General features: G+C 47.4%; 7 protein-coding genes across 7 annotated transcripts; 2 read left to right on the plus strand and 5 right to left on the minus strand.

The window, feature by feature from the left end:
• Positions 1–25: 25 nt before the first annotated feature.
• Aspvir_003195 (cytochrome P450) lies at positions 26–1,736 on the plus strand (the record flags this gene model as incomplete). The annotated part of the gene is made up of 4 exons (XM_043274780.1): positions 26–52; positions 99–281; positions 344–1,247; positions 1,312–1,736. 4 exons carry the CDS (start codon positions 26–28, stop codon positions 1,734–1,736), a joined length of 1,539 nt encoding a protein of 512 aa, XP_043130715.1.
• Positions 1,737–1,880: 144 nt separating this feature from the next.
• On the minus strand, positions 1,881–2,928 carry Aspvir_003196 (lipase family protein; the record flags this gene model as incomplete). The annotated part of the gene is made up of 3 exons (XM_043274781.1): positions 1,881–2,210; positions 2,265–2,601; positions 2,651–2,928. The coding sequence occupies 3 exons, from the start codon at positions 2,926–2,928 to the stop codon at positions 1,881–1,883; spliced, it is 945 nt and encodes a 314-aa protein (XP_043130716.1).
• A 1,167-nt stretch (positions 2,929–4,095) lies between these two features.
• Positions 4,096–5,051, minus strand: Aspvir_003197 (uncharacterized protein; the record flags this gene model as incomplete). The annotated part of the gene is made up of 2 exons (XM_043274782.1): positions 4,096–4,753; positions 4,801–5,051. 2 exons carry the CDS (start codon positions 5,049–5,051, stop codon positions 4,096–4,098), a joined length of 909 nt encoding a protein of 302 aa, XP_043130717.1.
• Positions 5,052–5,569: 518 nt separating this feature from the next.
• On the minus strand, positions 5,570–9,457 carry Aspvir_003198 (peroxidase/cytochrome P450 family protein; the record flags this gene model as incomplete). Its single annotated transcript, XM_043274783.1, is given in 16 exon segments — positions 5,570–5,601; positions 5,648–6,045; positions 6,092–6,216; positions 6,263–6,674; positions 6,730–6,946; positions 6,994–7,273; positions 7,375–7,520; positions 7,568–7,603; positions 7,654–7,791; positions 7,837–8,007; positions 8,057–8,328; positions 8,376–8,724; positions 8,771–8,857; positions 8,904–9,012; positions 9,060–9,254; positions 9,272–9,457. The coding sequence occupies 16 exon segments, from the start codon at positions 9,455–9,457 to the stop codon at positions 5,570–5,572; spliced, it is 3,153 nt and encodes a 1,050-aa protein (XP_043130718.1).
• A 2,147-nt stretch (positions 9,458–11,604) lies between these two features.
• On the plus strand, positions 11,605–12,253 carry Aspvir_003199 (LURP-one-related/scramblase family protein; the record flags this gene model as incomplete). The annotated part of the gene is made up of 2 exons (XM_043274784.1): positions 11,605–11,926; positions 11,982–12,253. The coding sequence occupies 2 exons, from the start codon at positions 11,605–11,607 to the stop codon at positions 12,251–12,253; spliced, it is 594 nt and encodes a 197-aa protein (XP_043130719.1).
• A 1,207-nt stretch (positions 12,254–13,460) lies between these two features.
• On the minus strand, positions 13,461–14,003 carry Aspvir_003200 (uncharacterized protein; the record flags this gene model as incomplete). The annotated part of the gene is made up of 1 exon (XM_043274785.1): positions 13,461–14,003. One exon carries the CDS (start codon positions 14,001–14,003, stop codon positions 13,461–13,463), a length of 543 nt encoding a protein of 180 aa, XP_043130720.1.
• A 554-nt stretch (positions 14,004–14,557) lies between these two features.
• Aspvir_003201 (uncharacterized protein) lies at positions 14,558–15,062 on the minus strand (the record flags this gene model as incomplete). Its single annotated transcript, XM_043274786.1, has 2 exons — positions 14,558–14,926; positions 15,054–15,062. The coding sequence occupies 2 exons, from the start codon at positions 15,060–15,062 to the stop codon at positions 14,558–14,560; spliced, it is 378 nt and encodes a 125-aa protein (XP_043130721.1).
• Positions 15,063–20,953: the final 5,891 nt, after the last annotated feature.

The raw sequence follows: 20,953 nt of genomic DNA on the forward strand, positions 1-20,953 counted from the left end.
GTTCATAGTCCACACTTTCATCGCCATGGACAAGCTACTCCTCGACCTTGCGGTAAGTGAGCATGAAACATATCAGCCACTTCTAACCAAGACCTTAGGTGTCGGGTACAATCTCGGAATGCCTCACTTTTATCGGGTTTACTCTTTCCTTTTATGCTATCTACCGACTGCTACGGCTCATCCGGCATAGAATCGCCTACAGGGAGTTTTATCGCCTGCCTGTCTTGGGCGAGAGAGATGGTACCGACCTTCGAGCCGCCATGGAGGAGGGGACCAGGAAAGTAGGAAAGATCGAACTGATTATCCGTGTGTTCAAGAGACCAGTCCACTGACAATCGGATAGTTCCCCGATCGGCCGTTTGTCTTGTCACTTCTGGATCCCACTGTGATTCTCCCTCATCATGTCATCGACGAGGTCAAGTCACTGCCCGAGACCCGAGTCTCCATAGAGGCTAACAATCATCGCCGGTTTTTCGGGGAATATACTCTCATGGGCACCAAGTCCGACGAGCTGGTAGCTTCAGTCAAGCAGAACCTAACTCGCAATGTTGGTGCTTTAATTCCTGAACTGATAGAGGAAATCGCCCACGCCACATCCACGGTCATTGACGTTTCCCCCCGGTCGCCGAGCGTGACACTTCCGGTCTACAACACGATGCTCAGGTATATCGCGCTGCTGACCGGACGCACCGTCGTGGGACTCCCGCTTAGTCGCAGCGAAGAGTGGGTGAGCTCCTCGATCAACTATGCGGTGGAGAGTATGGAAGCTGGACATCAGCTTCGGGCCTACCCGGCTTCAATCCGTAAATGGCTGGGACCCTTCCTCCCTAGAGTCCGAAAGGTAAAAGAGCACCAGCTTTGCATTTGTCGAATGTTAGAGGGACTGCTGGTTGAACAACAGAGGTCTTTCAACCCTAAGGAGAACCTGGACAGAGAACGCGGCCGCCTAGCGTCGTGGCTCCTCCAACACTATGATTCCCCGTCCGAGGTCCCGGTGCAAGTCCTCTGTAAAGACCACATCCTAGCCTTGTTTGCTGGGATACATATTGCTACAAATGCGGTGACCCAGGTTCTCATCGATCTAGCAGCGCGACCTGAGTATCAGACGTCACTGTTGGAAGAAATCGAGTCCGTATTGGGCAAAGCAGACGAGAGACGGGATACTACATTGGCGGATATCGCCAGGATGAGCAAGCTCGACAGTTTCATCAAGGAGTCGCTCTATGTCAATCCTCCTGGCGGGGTAGGTCAGTGCTTCTTCCTTGTCTTTGCCAGCTCCGATCCCCCGTTCATGGCAATCTTCCTTTCTAGTCACCCTTATGCGTGAGACAACAGCTCCTTTGCGGCCTTCGTGTGGTCCTCTCCTGCCCAAAGGAACCTTGATCGCCTTCGCCAACAATCGCTTCGATATGTCTACCGTGCCATCACACAACCCAGACGATTTCGATGGTTTCCGTCATGCTCGACTGAGAAAATCTGGGACTGGTGAATCAAAATACCAGCTTCTTACGCCCAGCTCGGAGTCTCTGACCTGGGGGTATGGGATCCATGCATGTCCTGGACGGTTGTTTGCAGCCACGGAGATTAAACTGATCGTGATTCATCTCCTCACACGATTCCAGCTTCGGCTAGGGAGCCATAGAAACCGGCCGCCTAGTAGCTCCTATGACTTTCAGATCATGCCGGATCCAAAAGCACAGATTACATTCACGTCGAGATTGGCGCAGAAGGACTGATGGGACACAGTGAACTGGAGGATGTTTACAGTTATATAAGACAAATCAGTATTCTGAGAAGATGGTAAATTCATTACTGCAAGCTGTAAGAATGCTTTGACATTAGGAAATCCTGTGCAATCAAGCCCCCAAGACACCATTTTTTCAGAGCTCTGCACGTGTAATGGTGTCGATCATGTACCAATAATGATCATTCCACGTTCCCTCTCCTCCAAGGTTCCCATCTGTGCTGTTGATCCCGTCGATACGTTGAATGTCAGTAGTCGTAACAGGAAGCCCGTTGCCGCTTGTGATCCAGTACTCAGGAGTCAATTGACTCCATTCACGGGCCAATGGCCATTGCCATTTGAGTCGCGTAGGACCACTTGAAACGATATCCCTACAATGGGTGATGCGGTAGTTATCACCAGCCGTCTGTTCTGATACAAACTTGGCAAACTCGTAGTTCCCTACTGATGGGGCTCCGAATGTATACTGTGCATCATATCAGATGGATGATGTGTCTCAGTGGGGCTTGAAACGACGGACCAGATCAACTTCTGCTTCTTGCCGGAACAAGGCAGCTGCAACTGTTGCCAGCGCACCACCCAGACTGTGACCAGTGAAGACGATTCTATTCCACGGATACTGTTGTGCGGCGACCCGGACCCTGGGAAACACACACCCCGAAACTGCCCGAGTAGCGTCCCAGAATCCAGCATGGGCTTTGCAACCCACACAGCCCTTGATTCCAGTTACATCTGTGTGGAGCGTGTGGAAATCAGTCAACCAATTCTCGATAGACACCGATCCACGGAAGGCAAGAGCGATAGTCTTGTGCGTATGGTCAACAGCCATGTAGCCATGGGTATCACCAGGTTTGATGCTGGTCCGGTTAGCCTTGGTTAGCATGGATGGATGTTGGCAACACGTACTGCTCGAATCGACTTAGTATTACTGTGTCTGCGTCTTCGAGGTCAGGACAATGTCCAACATCGCAGTATATGGGCAATTCCTCCTCCACACCACATGTTGAAGTAATTGGAGCAGAGCCGTTGTGGTTTGCTCTGCAGTTAGCCGCAATCGCATACTGTGCCACAAGGGTAAACTCATTGACCAAAGCTTGTGAGATACCTAACATGGATATCAGCTTGACTTCGCTGATCTCGAGATCAAGGTTCATGAACCTCCATGCTCGTAAATGAATTTCCATCACCGCTTGGTCATACACAAGGCCTTAAGGCCTAAGGCTGTATGAAGGGACCTTGGTTTTTCCAGCCGGCCATCAGTCAGGATCAAAACACTAACACTTGAGCAGAGTGGGGTTCCAGGACAAGATCGTAATAATCTTCCTCAGAGACTAGAGGGGTTGAGAGCCAGCACCACGTGATCTCATATCTCCCGACTGTTCCTGCCTGGATTGCGTGTTTCTTGGCAAGCTAAACCAGACAAGGCAATAAATGGCCCCTGACTAGCATGTAAAAAGCAGAACCAGACATAGCCCCCCATCTGATGGATCAACTGCATGAACGTTGATGGTGTGGGTGTATCAATGAGAGATTAAGTATAGGTGGTGGCTCATCACAACACTCACCTCTTCATACTTCTGATTTATGGAGCTTTCATGAGAACAACCTGAAAACAATGATCATTTTCAGGTGTCATTTCATGCTGGACTGCTGTGGCCCCTGAATGTTCTCAGATGCCCTTGTGCTGGTGAATGCTGAGTATTTACTAGCCACGAATGAAATTGCTCAGTCAATGTGCCCCTCTGTAAAGCACCTAAGCTAAAGCTCCAGCAGTTCAGCCACTAAGACCGAAGACGGGGCAACCTCGAGTGCATGACCAGTAACGGAACCTAATTCTTAGCCAGTAGGTTCGTCTGAGTGGGGAGGGCTCGAAAGCCGAGCCCCTGGTGTATTATTAAACCATATAAGTTGTATTCGTCCAGATAATATCAAAATGTACATCCAGATGAATGGCCTAGCCACGTCAAGAATGAAATCGGCTTTCACGGGAACGTCACCCCCTTCCAAATGGTCGCCCAAACATGCAAAGTACTCGATCTGCTCACAGAGATGACCAATCCCTCAGTAAACATTATGTCTTCTCCGAACTCAACTCTGAGGCGATGGTCCGGCATTGGGATGTATCCCCCTGTGGGCATATGTGCCTATCGTTGATATTCGGACAAATCTGCTACTGAATGTTCTTCATCTTCAACCTGGCGATACGGCGAGATGGGATATGCTCCATTCCAACGCTGTTGATATGCTGGGGAATGTTGAACATACTCTGCAATACTGATCCTACTAGCTACATACTTATACTGCAAGCCTTTTAGCTGGGTGGTTTAGTGTAGTCAACAGGGAACCTATACTCACGTAGCATCCTGATCCTCCGGACTTTCCCCCTTTTTGTACCTGTACAGCCTGGAGAGCTCCCTGATTCGCATGGAGACAGTCTTCCCCGGTCCATCACCAGGCCGCACATTGACCATACTCTCCATAAAAGCACTATCGTCCCCAAACATCGGATCCAGATAGTGCATATTGAACAAATGCCCCGACCCCTCCCGGACAAAGACAGTCCCAGAAAACACACTCGCATTTGAATACGCGCCCGCAGGCGACGTGAACTGCAGCACTCCAATATTAGCCACGAAGTCCTGTGTGTTTGCGTAGTGTTCAATATGCCGGATTGCTCTCTCTCCTTGGATCTGTCGGCGGGGCACATTGCCAGCCGGATCGTTGTCTGGCTGCTCGTGCAGAGGCGGATTGCGGAATTGCCTCGCTGCGTTGCCGAAGGTGTATATCTCTAGTTTCTGTATCTGGGGCTCGCTGAGCTCGCCATACAGCCAGTCGATGATCGAGGACGCGACAATGCCGCCTTGCGAGTGGACGATGAGGACTACTTTCTTCGTGGTGGATGCGGCGAGAGCGGCGCGGAGCTGGGCGCGTCCTTGTCGGATGTCAGCTGTTTTGTAGTCGAGATCGCGCTGGATGAGGCATTCAACGAGATCGAGGATCACGCCTTTGCTGTAGCCACTTCTTAGCAATGCACGGTACTAGGTGGGTGTACGCACGTTGGGTTGTGGATGCCCACGATCTGCCGGCCAAAGGTGTCTGCCAGCGCGGTTAGGTTCGACTGGTGCCAGTGTTTCCTATATCGATCAGCACAGTTCTTTCTTTGCTGCTGGACAATGATATACCCGGTGGCTATTCCGTTGATAAAAAACCATGGCTCGGTTTCATCGTTGACTGGATCCCTCGTTCTTGGGATGCCGATCAGGGACCTACCCGTCGGAGGCCCATTAAGCAGCCTGACGATCACCATAGTGAAGAAGGTAAAGACTGCAATAAATGCTATATGCACGCCTGTGGGGAAGATCCAAAAGACGGCCAGAGCAATTGGTAAGGATATAAGTAGGGACGCCTGGCTAAGAATGAGGATAACATGTAAAGAAACATCACATAGATTGCGGCAACTTGGATAGAGCTCATCCAGCGGTCCGGATTTCAAAGGCAGAATAGGTAAGAAGATAGATGGCAGCAGTCTGGCTAGACGGAAAACGGAGCAGACATCCTCCCATACTAAGCGGAAAGGGTGAGCGTCTATGTCGGAGGGGATGTCGAGGAAAGGATTGCCCCGGACAGGTGAATTCGGGTTGAATGATGCCATTTGCAGTTGACTTCTTTACTTGGGGATGCTACAACACATTTATTTCGGATTTGGATGCAGCTAGGGAGATGAATCTTATAAGATCTGCTTGATCACACCAACTAGCCAACTGTCTGGTAATAGTTACATCATTGTGACAAGCACAATTTCCCCCTCCATGTAAACGTGTAATCCTACTTGAAGGAATCAAATATTACTTTCATATCTGTCGCAGTCAGCGCATAACCAGTTAAAATACGCAAATGACTTACTTTGAGGGAACGGAGTCCAGGAGGATCCATCTTCGCGCAAGTACAGCTTAAACGCACCATTCACCATCTTACTCTTCATCTCTCCGGCAGGTCCGGGAGCTCGACGGATATTTTCGAGCCGACCAAGGGCACGCAAGAGGACTGCACCGGCTGTGGTGACAATTGCCCTTCCAAGACACGCGTGAGGACCCCAGCCATGGTGGATGTATACATCCGCCGGACGGTCGAGTCGGATCTCCTCGGGGTCAGGGAACTTAGCAGGATCGCGACCAGCGGTAATAAAGTCTACAAATATGATATCTCCCTTTTTGACGGTTGTAGAGGTCGTCCCATCATTGATGGTGGCTTCGTCGACTGCAGTCCGGAGGACACCAAAAGCCGGAGTCGACAGGCGGAAACTGTACAGATCAGCACAAGCCAAAAGACCCAATTATGAGATCGTACCCCTCGAGAGCGTATTTCTTCAACTTTTCAAACGCTCCAGGATCAGCGGAGCGTGCCAGCTTTTGGATAGCCGGCCAGTGCGAGGCGTACTTCTCTGATAAGTAGAGGTCGAGCATTTGTGTCCACTACATTGTCAGTATGCCGCAGCTTAACTCGATTATCAAGACTTACACCTTGCGCTTGTGTCGCACACGCTGCTGCTGCGGTTGGAATAATGGTCCACGCGACTTCATCGACACTATTGCCCTCTCTCAGTAGCCGGTTCACAAGCTGCGGGCCATAGCTCGCTGCCCCAGCCTCGCTCCTGCCGAGCGCCTGCATGAAACGTCTGACGACGCTATCTCTGGCGTTGGAAACTGACTTGGCCATGATAGCGCCCATCCGGTGCGCCTCCGCTGCGGCTGCGATCCTATTCCTAAGAGAATCGGTGGGCTCAAGATCTAGGAAGACATAGCCGAACAACAAGGCGAGGGCATCAGAAAGCTCTCTGGGGGTATAGCCATCAGGCGAAGGGTCCTTTTTGGCCTTGAGCGGGATGCTGAAGAACTGCGAGCAGAAATGTGCGTGTGCTAGGTTTCCAACGCTACATTCGTTAGCATCCTCCTCTAGGCGATGGCGATTGCGTCAGATGGACTTACTCTCGGACAATGTCAACATGATAACAGTCGCGGAGCTTGACGCTTTTGTCATGAAGCAGGTCTGTCGTGATAGACTCGTAGAGCTTTCGCACATCCTCGAGTATAGTCTTTGGTTCGTAGAGACACTCTTTGACGAATCGCCTTTGTTCTGCATTCGCCGCAGAATCCCCACTGAGCATGTAATCATGCCCGGTAATCTGAAATGTATGTGCTCCCCCTATCGTAGGTCAGCCAATTGCGGTAGAACTGAGTGCATGGACATACAAGGAACATGGAACCGCTTCTGGTCCTCCAAAACATTCGTGGCCCCTTCCCAAGTTGTGACCGGCACAGGTGGCGGAGTATATGACGGTCGATCGAAACTCAGGTCCTTGAATTTCATATATTTGACCATAATCTCACGACTCTTCTCCGGTGTCACAAATGGATATAGTGCATAGACGCTGTTTGGCTGGTACCATCCAGGGAAGGCTCTCATCAGCAATTTGTACATCACGCCCCCGCCTGCAACGTCAAAGTCGGAGCTCGCGGCATTGAAGCTGTCCTGGTATTAGCAAAAAGCCCTTGAACGAGATTCACAACTTGCCCAAAATTAGTTAGGTTGGCTGGACTGTAGTCAACGGTGTAAAAGCGATCTCCGCGAACGAGAGCAACCGCATCGGACAGAATAGCCGCTGATATGGTGAAGCCAGGACACAGCCCGGAGCCGGGATAGAAGGGCTTTTTTGCTTCTTCGGCCTGTATGCCAACGTATAGCTCTATGTTATCGGGGTGGCCGTATAATGCCTCCACTATGATGGTTTAGCTCTATCTCGATGGTTGTATGGCAGTGACTCACATCCTTCCGCGATAGCTGGATTCGAGTTGACCTCCACTATCAAAGCTTAGCTTGTCTACAGCTGGAAATGTAAGGACTGCACTTACGGAAAGTCGAATATGGTTTCAGTTTGAAAAACACTCTGAACTCATTTAGAGTCGCCAGGTCCCATTGCCGTCCCTGTTCAATTCCGAGCATTTCAATGGCCTTCATTACCTTGGGGATGTTTCTGGCGCCAAATGCCCCTGGTAACGTCAATGCTATGCTAAATCAACCATAACTGCACTTACCAGCGATGTTTTCGCACCCTTCTGATAAGAGACGAACAAGTTCACTGTCAACGAAGCGTCCATCCTGCTGCCGTTCTAGCCCTCCAAAGGTCCACGTTGCAGGTTCGCCTGGTACATGGTCCTCGAAATATTTTCGCAACCCGTCGAGGAACTGATTCACGGATAATGTACCTAGGCATCACTTGTTAATCAATCTAACGCCCCATATCGGAGTACATACTGCTATCAACCTCCGGTCCGAAGATCCTTTGGCAGAGACTGTTCGCCCAGGCTTCATCCTGATTACTGATGGCCGCGTGCCAGCGATATATCATGTTGAACTCGGCGCTGACTTGATTCCCGACACCGCGAGGAACACCCCCTTTGTCGAAAACTTCCAGACTCTTTCTAGGGTCCAGTGTCCAGTCTGACCCGGTGGGGTTCTCATTGAGATTGAGGATTGTCCGGAGGTAGTCGTTTAGGATGATGTTGACATAGAGGCCGCACGTTATCCTGACCCAATCAGCGTTTGCAGGTACAACCAAAAGAATTCAGCATACAGTCTCCCTGTCTGGAACAGATCATTATCCCTCTTAGCCATCGCGTCGCGGTATCGTGGATCATCCTGCTTCGTCCCAGTAGGCAAACTAAATCTTCCAGCTTCGTTAATGTTGGCCAGGTCCCCGACGACCCAGTTATGGAATCGATTGAAGGCAACCAGCAATGCGCAAACACCCGGCGGCTGCGTGAGGAGACGCTTTTCTGAAAATGTATCCGGTTTGAGGAGACCGTCTGTGAAGGTCCTCACCTTGTTTTGCTGGTCCTGGTTATGCCCATACAAGGGCCCGAGATCCAGGTAGGAAGAGTTCTTTACTTTGGTGCCGTCTCGTTCGTCCGTGTGGAAGAGGTCTATTACGGTATCAGAGTGTACATGAATCAGTTATGTTTGCCATACCGTGGATGATCACTGTCGCCAGATAGAAGAGATTGCTGGATATCTTGCTTGGATGTTCCTTTGCGGGACCGTCGCGTACCAGCAGGGCTAACTGGGTTAGTAAAGTTCTTGAAGGTTTTCATGCCGATCATACTGTCAAATATAAGAGACGGATCAGGAAGCACGGCAGGCCTCGGATGCTGAGGGGTGACCGTCCGAGCATAATGGCTACCGGAAGCCCCGAGATGGGGGTACATGATGTTCTATATTTATCAGTTCATATACTTGTTATCAAGGTAGGGATGCATACATTATAGCTCCCATCCGCGGTCCGATACTTGAATTGATCCCCGAGATAAGACAAAGGAGGATGCTGGAGGTTATCCCACAGAGTGCTGACGAACGCATCCGTGATCTTCCCTCGCAATCCAGATTTGTTGGGCAAGGACGCCGTGACCTGGATAATATTTTCGATCTGCTTTTGTGAGCGACTCTTTCTCAGTGGCTAGGACGGCAGCATACCAGATAATGTCGGTCATCAACTAGACCTCCATTGAGGGCTGTGTGGCCGAGTTCTTGGATTGTCCGCACGTCGGGGATGATCCGTCCTGCTTGGCTGAGGAGATCCTGGCGCGCATCACTGAGGAACATGCGATGCTTGCCATTTTGTCCGGCAGAGTGAGAATGGGTCTCCATAGGCGGCGCCATAGATGTTGGTTCTGTCTCTCTAGAAGCAGCAATTATCAGCTGTATCTAAAATGACATTGATACTAGTTGACCTGCACTAAGTACTTTCTATCCAACGACACGGTTCTTCCACCGATATTTATTAGCAGTGCTTCTGCTGCACATTACCGTCTACCGGCCACTTTGTATGACCGCTCCGCAATTGAGTTCCAGTATGACGCGCACTTGCGCAATGCCGAACGCTTTCATCCACCTTTCTTATCATCAGCAGAGAACAGCTTTGTCAGTAGTCCTTGATGGAATAAGATTCAGTATGATATCTAAGATAAATAGAGAAATAGTTCATATAGATGGCCCAGCGTGCCCTTCTGCCTCCATTGCTCTGGCATTATCTTATTCGAATAGGCGGTCGCTCATATTTCAGCTTTGTTGCGCGAAGATGTGTATCACGTCATGGGAGCAGACAATTTAGGATTTCACTACCCAAGACTTTTGACAGGGAGGAAAGGAAGTTAATCTATGATTGTTACGTCAAGTTACCTGCAAGCGGCTTAACTGTCAGAACTGATTTCGGCTGCAGTTTACATTAGGTTTGAACTACCTGAGACTAGACTGGTTTACCCAATCCACAAACCCATATCCAATCCACCCAATCCGCAATTTGGGTTGGATCTAGGTAGGCCTGATCCAACCCATGTGGATATGGGTTGAACCTGCCTGATCTATATAGATATAGGTTAAACCATTGGGTGCACATGACCAAGGGCTATTAAGAGCTGATAAGCTTATCTAGAGATATCTAGGCCTATATAGGCATTTATTTTTTTATATATAGATATCTTAGTGATGTGGCTAGAATACTAGAAAAATTGTAAGGATCTACTTGACAGGGTAGATAGCCTGTTGACTAAGTAAGAACTAGTAACGATATAATAGGATATCAGTATAATAGAATAGTATGAAAGGTAGATCATATTAAAACAAGACTAATCCTTGTCTTCCATAATAGTGAAAGACAAAGGGGCATCCCTATATACCCAAGTATTCCTCGATAAGGTTACGGATATGATGCGTGGATGATATTGATGCTGGAACGATGACCTATATACAGGAGATCATACCACTACCCGGGCGATCCGGCTTAAGACTGTGGTCCAGACTCAATCCATTACAAAAATAGTAGTAATCTGGATACTAGAGATCACCTAACTAGGTAGTATGGATATATCCATTATCCACAATCCAATCCGCATGGATATGAGGGTGGATGAGATAGGTAGTGGATCAACCCATATCCAACCCACTACCAGTCTACCTGAGACATAAGGTCCAAGGGGCTCTGAGATGAGCTTTATTCTTTCACCATAGCCTAGACAAGCCGGACAGCTGATTATTTTCATCAGCAGACATTACTCTATTTAAACAAATCTATTATTAGAAACCCGTAAGTGTCCTGGCAATACTAGTATTGCGTTTAAATCATGTACTAGCAGAGAGGATCGTCTTCAACCCTTACACTGGTTAGGCGTCCCCATCGTTTGTAGAGGGAGGAGCTGGATCCCTAGTGGAAAAGGGTGTTACCCAGTAAGGCTTTCAGATTGTGTTTGAAAAAGAAATTGGCTCAAGCGTCTGACTTGGAACGGAATATGTAAATATGAATGGTCCAGTTATTGCCCGTTTACGCTCTCCATTATGAGCAATAAGACTAAAAAAACAACAGGCGTTCTCAATTCTGCGCCGTAGACATGGCTACCTTATCAAGCATCTCGTCGCTCAAAGGCAAGCTTTCGTCGGCCATGCGATGCATCGACCGACCGAGATCCCCTGCGGATCCAGATCGAGGGAGCTGAAGAGTGGGGCAATCTGAATCTTTCAATAAGACCATTAAATCACATGAGAGAGACAATGAGACGAAATGCCCCAAAGAGGTAAGCGGTACATTACGACTTAACCTCTATGTTCAGAAGGTCGTATTCGTGTCCAGGCGCCATGACAACTGCGGTAACACAGCCACTGTCGACGTGGCGGTGATTTGGTCTGAACTGACCCCTGTCTCTGTTCGCAGGACGTATAAGGACAAATCAGGCGCCAAATTCCCTACTCCATGATTTCCTGTTATCCCAGAACTCGACTTATTTCCAAGATCAAAACAAGACTCTGGAATCAGAATGGCTTCGCTGCAGCTCTCTCCCGTCCCAAAACCGGTCGCTATCTTCGACCAGTTCATCGCTCAACAGACTGAGACGTTAGCTCTGAAGGAGAAGGTCTTATCCCTCTCTGGGGATAGTTTCGATGTGAAACTCGCAAATGGCCAGCCCATATTCCAGATTAAAGCCAAGCTTATGAGCATCTCTGGTCGCAAGTCTGTCTTTGATATGGCGGGCAATCACCTGTTCGATATTGTCAAGGAACATCTGCATATCCATACTACTTTCGCGGCTGAGGATCCCCATGGAAAGAAACTACTCGAAGTCAAGAGCAGCTTTTCATGCATGTGAACCTTTTGGTCTCTTTACAGTGTCATTGCTAACTGGCATGTGTACAGTGGTGGGCTCTAAAACAACTGCGACATTTACGTCGCCCAGGACTGGCAGCACGGAAACATTGAAAATGAAGGGTAACTGGTTGGATAGTAAGGTTGACATTGTTGATGAAGCCACGGGTGTGGTAGTGGCCCGGATCGATCGCAAGCTGTGGCGAGGTCGTGAGGTATTCTTCGACCAGCAGACCTATGCTGTTACAGTAGCACCTGGGGTTGACCTGGCGCTGATCGCTGCCCTGTGTGTCTGCTTCGACGAGAAGAATAATGAGAAATAGATTGAACTGGGCTAATGAAGATCTTCCGCGCGGTGAATTGATTCGTGCCTCCTCCCTTGCTATTGTCAGCATCTGCTTGTATATTCAGCCACTTTCACGCCATTGATATTCCCAGGTCGCAATCATAATTCTACGGCAGCGATCTGAACTTCGTCCTTTGCTAAGGCTTTCGTGTCTCTTATATATGCAACGGTTAGAACGCTTCCGTGTCTGGATCAAAAGTCTCCGACACTGTAGCAGCCACAGTGGATTGGATTTTCCGATATGTCAGGGAAGAATTCTTCAGCGGTTCGCCCGGTATTTTTCCATACTTTATACAATCCTGAGAGCTACCCCAAGAACCCCGAGCTATTGTAATCTCTGTTGTGCTGGATTTCCGGTCCCCCTTTGACACATTCCGTATGAAACGGTCGTACATTGCAATGTCGAACTCCTAGCATCTTCTTTCCCCCTGGTTACTCTCTAAGGTTCTATGATTTAACTTATGTGCCTACTTAAGAAACCCGTCTCACACCCATACTTAACGACCCATATCATCATATGATGGTACTCCCCAAGCGCCCTAGAACATAGCTAGTACTTCTTTCTACACAGGCTACTTGGCCTATGGACATCACAGGTAGTATTGTGGTGAGTTTAACCTAATATGAGGCAGTTATATGCGGAACAAACTAAGCTGTGACTGGCTAGCCAGACTCTGTTAATAGAACCCTGATATCAAGCCTCAGCGGCAGTTTTCCTATGACTATATCTTTCAAAGAGTAGTTACTAAGTAGATGCCATAGAGTAACTCAAGGCACCAGTTAGTATCTCGTTCAGTTCAAATAGACATTTGGCTTGATGCCAGTGAGAGTTACCATCTGTCATAGCGCTTGCTAGTTCACAGACAGCTTTCCAAAGGGCAAAGGTCCTCCATCGCCCCGCTGTTGGCAGCACTGGTCACCAGCATGTAGAATCGAGCAAGGGAAGTGATCGGGCAGTGTCCGACGCCTCGATAGGACGAGACATTCGTAGCCGGACGCTTCCACCATGCATCCACCACCTTGATCGTTTTGGGGTGAAATAATTCCCAGTCTTGTCTTATGTCTTCAGGGAAGGAAAGATCCGCTAGCATAGACATGGTAGGTTTGTCAAGCACGAGGCACTCGTAATTGCGAGCCGGTGCTCGGATCCAGTCGTTTTCATTGAGCTGCTGTAACGTCCGCAGTTACGCTTGAAACTCCTCGCGAATGCGATCGTCTGATGCACCGGACAAGGTCTCTTCATCTTCCACGACACTGAGTTTGAAGCGGTGACATGCCTCGTCCGTGTAGGCAGTTATAGACTGCGCTCGGCTATTGCGGCGAGTCACTTCAATGAGATGATCCATGGCCTGGGGAATCTTGTCTAGCACGTTGGCTGAATAATCAGTGACGAATGCATAGAAGCCCCATGTTGGGTCACGGCCTCTCATCTCTCCTGCTTCGTTATAATCGAATTCGTGTAGTTCGATTTCTTTGAGCAAATCCCAGATGTCATCCTGTAGCGATGCGAAGAGTTGTGCGTCCATCGGATTCACATATGTAGCAGGGTCTGCATCTTGGCGCACATCCTCAAGAGGCTGAACAAGCTCGTTGATATTCGGTACAGCATCAGGCCCAAAAGATCGGCATGTGAAATTGCGGGTTCTCGGGACTGGGCGTGTACGAAGAGTAGGGTCTGGCGGAGTGGTAGGGCGCTGACTAGCAGGCGGTCTTGCACGAGTAGACATGGAGAGTAACTTGATACAGTGTGGAAAAAGATGCTCAGTGGACTGGCTTGGGAGGGACCCATGTCTTATAAATAGTTCTGGTCTAGTCACCTGATTCGGAGCTCCAATCTACAGTTTGTCGCGGAGAACATATGACAGCAGAGTCAGGCTTAATCCTGGAAATTATATGCCCCAGTCTTCTTTGCGAGCCACATGTTGTCAGTCAACGTTCTGTCATCGTGAGCCCAACCCTGTAAATCTTGTTGCAACCAAAGATATACAACCAATTGTCTACCCAGGCTATATTCACTGCAACATCATCAGAATCAACATTAATGCGCCTAAGAAGTGTGCTTTGATGGTTATAAACATCCACTGATCCTGTCACTGTGCCATACACCCGACCATCCCTGTCTGTTTCTATCCCGTTGGGGAAGCCAGAGTCCGCGTATGTGAAGATCTTGCGGTTTAATATTCCAGACGGACTTACATCGCAGACATAAATTGTCTGAGCGCCATGCAGGTCGGACATGGAGAATCCACGATTGGTAACATATAACTTGCTCTGATCGTTGTCAAAAGCAAGGCCGTTCGGGTTGACCAATGCACCCTCCGCTGCTCCAGCATAGATTCCCGGTGCTCATGTCCCAGAGGTAGACGCCGTTGGCTAGCTGGGGGGAGAGGGTATCATTGAAATCGCCCCAGCCGTAATTCCCATCGGTGAAGAAGGCGATGCCCTCGTCTGAGACCGCGATATCATTCATGGAGTTGAAGCGATGGCCGTAGAAGTTATTCTGCACGACCTCGGTGAGCGTTTTCGGGTCCATCTTCACGACGCTACTCGGCGTGGTGATGTTGCCTTCTTGTGCCCAATAAACCAATCCATTGAACAGGTAAGCTCCATTGGCGATGGTGAGGGGTGGGTCAGGATAGACCTTGCTGGTCTATGTACCGGACAGGACGAAGGCGGACCTGGGACCAAACGGCTGGGAGAAGTATACTGCTGGAGAAGTTTTGGCACTGTCAGTGAATGGAGATCATCTTGATCTGCCCATGCCTGGACATGTTCACTTGCTTCATCAGCAGATGGAGAAGGTATTTGCTTATTTTGAGGGATCAAGTGGATTTACACCTACGCTAGAAACCCGGGAAAGTGACGAAAAAAGCATAGTGGATAGAGGCACACTAATAGTGTATCTGAGCAGAACAGCGCTTCTATAGACAGTGGGTCCTTCCGTTAAAGCGAGGACAACTGGTGTTATATAGATAAAAAGTCTATCGATTCTGGGGGTGTCCGGATAGACATCCTTTTAAATCTCCCACTATCATGGCGAGTCTGTTGATGGCATTAATCTGGATGAAAATGAGTGTTTCACCAGTGGATGTGACGTCAGGGTTGGACAGAAGACGTTGGCGCATTCAGGCGTGTTTAAGGGCAGCCATCCCTTGCTAATGCTCACTTTTACTCCTCGCTGCTGGACTGTCGTGAACCACAAATATAATACCAGAGGGGAGTAGGATTGGGGGAGTATGACTGATGTGGAATGAAGATTTGTTGGCGGGCTGCAATGGACATCCACAGCATCAATGCAGTCCGAAGAACGGCTCACTCGTTAAACCATACAATCTCCCCGTTGCTTTTACCAAATGATGCGGTTCCTGTCCCACTGCCAGACAGCAACTACACAAATAGCAGGCATTGAAACCCACGCGCATTAAGTCTTCACAGCAACGACCAAAAATTCTGCTTCCTCTGCTTGGGGAATCCCAATCTTCCCCTACAGAACCGGAGTGTGGAACAGCATCTGGTTCACTCACAAGGCATTTTATAAATGCATGTGAAACCCCCTTGGCTGACCCAAGGGGTTGAGAGTGTAATGCCTATGAGAGGTGAAATACTATAGATAGTTGACCTTCCTGAACATGTGGAGGTTACTCAGGGCACAGTTGTGCAAGGTCGCTCTCAGCAGAGATTAGTAGATGAATCTCCAGTCGATTATGACGAACCATTGATTGCTCGACCTATGAATACAGTAGGGAACTAAGTAGACCTGTTTTCGAGGAAGCGGGGTATCTCAGATAAGGAAGTATCTCGTGGAGAAGAGAAGATCTTGTCCTGAAATTATTACGTAGTCGCTGATTTCAATTCTCAGAGCTATGAACACCTGTCGATGTCAGCTTTGAGAAGGTACGAAGTAGTCAAACCAAGCAGGGCACCTCATTTATCTCATTGGACATCATGAGATGCAACCATCTGCAATCCACGCATTCCACCCCCATCCCGAGGATGCCTCGCATACATCAAAGCTTAGCCGCCTATCATTCTGCATGTCTCACAGGAAACCTTCATCGCAGCCACGAACCGGCCCCCAAAGTTAGGCAACCATATACTGTAGAATATTTCTAGAGAACAAGCCAGTCCGAATCAATTCTGAACCTAGTCGGCAGTACGAACTCATACTCCCCCATGCTAAACTCTTGAATCCAACCACATTCGTTGTCGTGGCTACTGTAGTAATCGGCTGCATCTCTGGGGCGGCTTTTAGTTTTAGATGGAGGCTTTTGGACAGCCTGACACACGTCCGTCCACCTGGACGACTGGCTGGTACGGCAAGCCATTGGAACAAAACCAAAATAACATATTCTGGATTTCCCAAGTATGTACACTGCTGCTAATTCTACCCGCATGAGATTAGGTATTTCTCTCCCCCTTAATTATCTTATCTACACTTTGACCTTAACCTTTCTATCCATATAATAAGGCTAAGCTGATTAATCTCTATCAAAACAGTGCCCTTACCTAATCTCTCCAGACATTCTGTAAAGAATCCACGAGACAGAGTAGATGAGCCTGTCGACTAGGTAAGAATTGGTAACGATGAAGGACTGGATAGTGGACTAGTATGGGAACATAATGTAATAGTATCAAGTAGTAGATCACTAGATAACAAGACAAATCCTTGTCTTCCTAAATGTTCGACAAGGGGGTCTACATATATCTTTGTCGACCATCCAAGATGGTCTGGTTCAGAAACGGGCCAAGGACACAAAAGCAGTCATCCCAAAACAAATAGTAAGCAAGGGGTAATAATATAACAATGCAACCATTTGTTGCAAAATCAGTCGCAGTGTAGCCATTCACGGACTAGCAACTAGGGTAAGAAGTCAATAAGATTTTATGAACTTAGTCTTGCCCCTAGAGTGTAAGAAATTAATAGGATCTAAAGAACTAGTTCACCCTTAAAGGATGAGAACTAGTAGGAAACTTAGGAATTTAGAGAACTAGTTTCACCCACAGACGGTGAGAAGTTAATAGGATATTTAGAGAGTTAGTTTCGCCCCTGGAGGGTGAGGAATTAACAGGACTAGAATAACTAGTTTCACCCTAAAAGGGTGAGAAGTTATCATAGGAGTATCGTTTTCATCCCCAGACAGCCACCCAACCTGTTGGAAAACCTGGCCCCAACCCTGTCCCTGTTTGGTCAACCAATACTCCACATTGCGTAGCCTTCAAGAGGGACTGGGTCAGAAATTGGCGTGGCCAAAACACCTGTAATATTTATACTATGACCCTTCTTAGTGATAAAATTGAGGGTTATAGTCTCAGGCCCAATCGTTGCGGCCAAGGTATCAGTGGTGCCTGTCAAGTCTTCCAGATCCTCATAGGTTAACTCTGCCGTGAGCACACTAAACGGTATGGGTGGTGCTATTGTCCCAACAACTGAGATGTCCAAGCCTTGGGAATTGAAACGACCCCCAAAGCTGGGCCCGCTTCCATTGATATGACCTTCTCCTACACCAAATCCACTCATCTATTTGAGAGGTTAGAGGGGGGTTTCAGTTAAAAAAACATAAATTAACAACAAACTAACAAGAAGAGGTCCTGGCCGTGTGCAGGGTGGAAAATATCTTAGTATGCTCTTAGTCTCTTTGTCAAGATGTAATCTGGAAGTGAAGAAGATCAGGACTTAAAAAGAAGAATGATAATCAGGCGGTGTTTCTATAGAATGAAACAGCTGGCTTTATTTATGACGCGTCCGCGGACCTCGCCATAACCCGCAAACAGCTTGGAGTTGCCACCGGTCACCCTAACCGGGGTTGCCCACAAATAAGCCGAATTTTACACCCCAAAGTTTGGAAGCTTTATTTGAAAAGTCTAACTATGTGAAAATTCATGCCTAGTATACTCAATATGCTGAGTCCCGTCCAATCAAAAGCGTTGAATACTAGAATGTAAACAAAGATTTCTCCTAGACGCGTTGCCATATAAATTACTAGGGGGCTGCGTCAGCCGGATACAGCCAAGCTTACTAGCGGCGGTCAAAACTTTTGGTGCACGCCTCCGTACATGCTGAGGGGTTGATTCCTCAGGGGTTGACATAGCTAGTGGCCAAGCCACTAGCGGATTATGTGATCCTATAGTTTTGTATCAATAGTAATTGGTTTCAAGTCCACTATGTGTACTATGAGAGGCTTTCCATGACCACAGGATCTGCCTGGCTTAGGACTAATGGTATCCTTTAAAATGACATAGGTGAGGTTATGAGGTGTATAGCTATACACCTACTAAGCTGGCTACTATAAGAGACTTTCTGCAGGATTGGCTTGCTCCTTGGTAATAGCAGTTGGTTTCAAGTCTACTATATGTAGGATAGAAGTATGATATTAGGATCAGGGTGCTCATCCAGCTTCAATATATCATGGCCCTTATAGGTTGTGTTTCACTCATACTCAATCCTTTAGAAAGTTAAATGCAATAGCAGACAGCAATGCAGCAGCAATAGAGAGTACATCCCCTGAGACCTTACTAAACTAATAAGTTGGTTTTTTAAATTAGCTTTAACTTTAATTCTATCCGTGCCAGGCGCACCCACACCACCTCCGTGGTGTGGTTCCCAGTGTGGGTGCGCTGCTAAGGCACAGATATAAAGGATGCTGCATTCCCCCTTTAAAATAATATTCAACTACTTCATCTCTATTAACTAACAACAAGACTTTTTCTTTTAATCTATACTATGCACTTTATTAATTTGCTAGTCCTTGCTTTTTCAGCTTTGAGCTACTTTGCTCTTAATGTCGTTGCAGACTCTGACTATGAAGCAACCTGCATTAATATTACAATACTTCAGAATGATGGCTTTGGGCCTGTGGTCCTTCGTGCTGAATGCGCACCCAGAGGTTCTCGGAAAGTCATAAAATACGTGCCCGCAGAGCTTGATCTGGATTTATGTTTTGCCTATAAAGAGGATGATAAACTCATTGGCCAGCTTAAGTAAGGTCTCTCCTTTACTATCTATAATTATATCTCTATACCTCTTTAGTCTTTACTCCCTCTTCACCCAGTTACCTGCTTCTTTTACTATATTTCTTAACTTGATCTCTCTTGCTAACATATATCTATAGTGGTGGATTTAGTCAACACTGTAATAACACATATATAAGTGGCAAAACTGAGCTCCATGCCACTTGTGGAAATGGTCGCCTTAATTTCTTTCCTGCAATTGATACAAGTTAGTTTCTATATCAATCACCAGTACTAGTATGGCTATTGACAATAGTGAACAGTGAAATACATCTCAAATGATGATGGGGTACTGAAATGTTTTGGTCAGACTCGGCATGTCTCTTGATTGATTGATTGATTGATTGATTGATTGATTCCTTACTCCGTTTCGGCTCCAGGCTGGGCCATGCCGGAGGCTCCTAGTGAGCAGTGACTATCTAACCAGCGGCCATCCTTACGGACTGGCACCGTTAGCATACATATATATATATCTTAGGCACCTAGGCTAGGCCGAACCCCTATAGATTCCCTTATAAATTCCCTCATAGATTCCCTCATAGATTCCCCTGTTTTAGCCCTAGCCAAAATTAGTGAGTGCTGCTACCTTAATACCCTATCCTTCCATCTTAGCCAGGGCTAAAATCACTAGCTGTCCTGCTTCCCTGTGTATGCCCCCATGCCTGCCTAGGTGCCTATATAGGCCTACTTCCCCCTAAGATAGCTGCTAACTTGTTTAGAATGCTGCAGATTCCTAAGCCTATAAGGGTTCCAGGGGCGTCATCACTAAATAGAGCTGGCCCAGGGGCCCTGGTCTGGCTTACTAATACCGTGTGGATATGCAGGTCAGGGCTATAGGTAGTAGCACCATACTAATAGGAGTGACTAGTAGTATATAATAGTATATAAATATAGTTTATTAGCTATTACCTACTAGGGCTATTAGAAGCTAGGCACTACTAGAGGCACTCAACTTAAGCTATGCTAGCTAGGTAGCTTTAGCTAGATATATTAGCTAGCTAGTGCTCAGCATAAGCTGCGCAGTCCACTAAATATACTATTTCTCTATTAAGGCCTCTATAAGGTTTCAGGGGGTCCCTTCTATCCATGCCACACGCCAAAGGTCATTATATTAGGTGCAGCTAAATAGCATATAGTAGGTTATTTCTAGGGCTCTTCCACACAGGCAGAGGGGGTTATTAGCCTAGTTAATAGTTAAGAGATAGTGGTTTAGCCTAATCTTCCTAGTATATATCTATACTACCATACTTCACTCCACTAGGGTAAGATTATTATATAGGGAGATTAACTATTTTATAATATTAGGGAGAAGGTCTTAGAGGTATCTACTATACTTAGACTACTACTAGGTCTCCTCCTATTACTCCTTAGTATATTACTTAATCTAGGTATCTAGGGGTCCCTATATAGGGTAGTCTAGTAGTATAACCTACACTAGCCTACCTCTCCTATTACCTAAGCACTAGCTAGACACCTCCTTTACCTTATAGTCTATAAGCTTATTACTAGCAACCCTATAGTGTGCTACTAGCTAATAAAATAAGATATTAAGTATAGGGTCTAATTAATCTAGCAGGTCTACTAGTTCCTAAATTAGATACTAGCTAGAGCCCTGCTTTAGAGTAAGTAATATACATAGTACACCTTAGTTATTAGAATAAATCTCAGC

Source organism: Aspergillus viridinutans, assembly GCF_018404265.1.
Source record: "Aspergillus viridinutans IFM 47045 DNA, scaffold_14, whole genome shotgun sequence".
Taxonomy (NCBI): domain Eukaryota; kingdom Fungi; phylum Ascomycota; class Eurotiomycetes; order Eurotiales; family Aspergillaceae; genus Aspergillus; species Aspergillus viridinutans.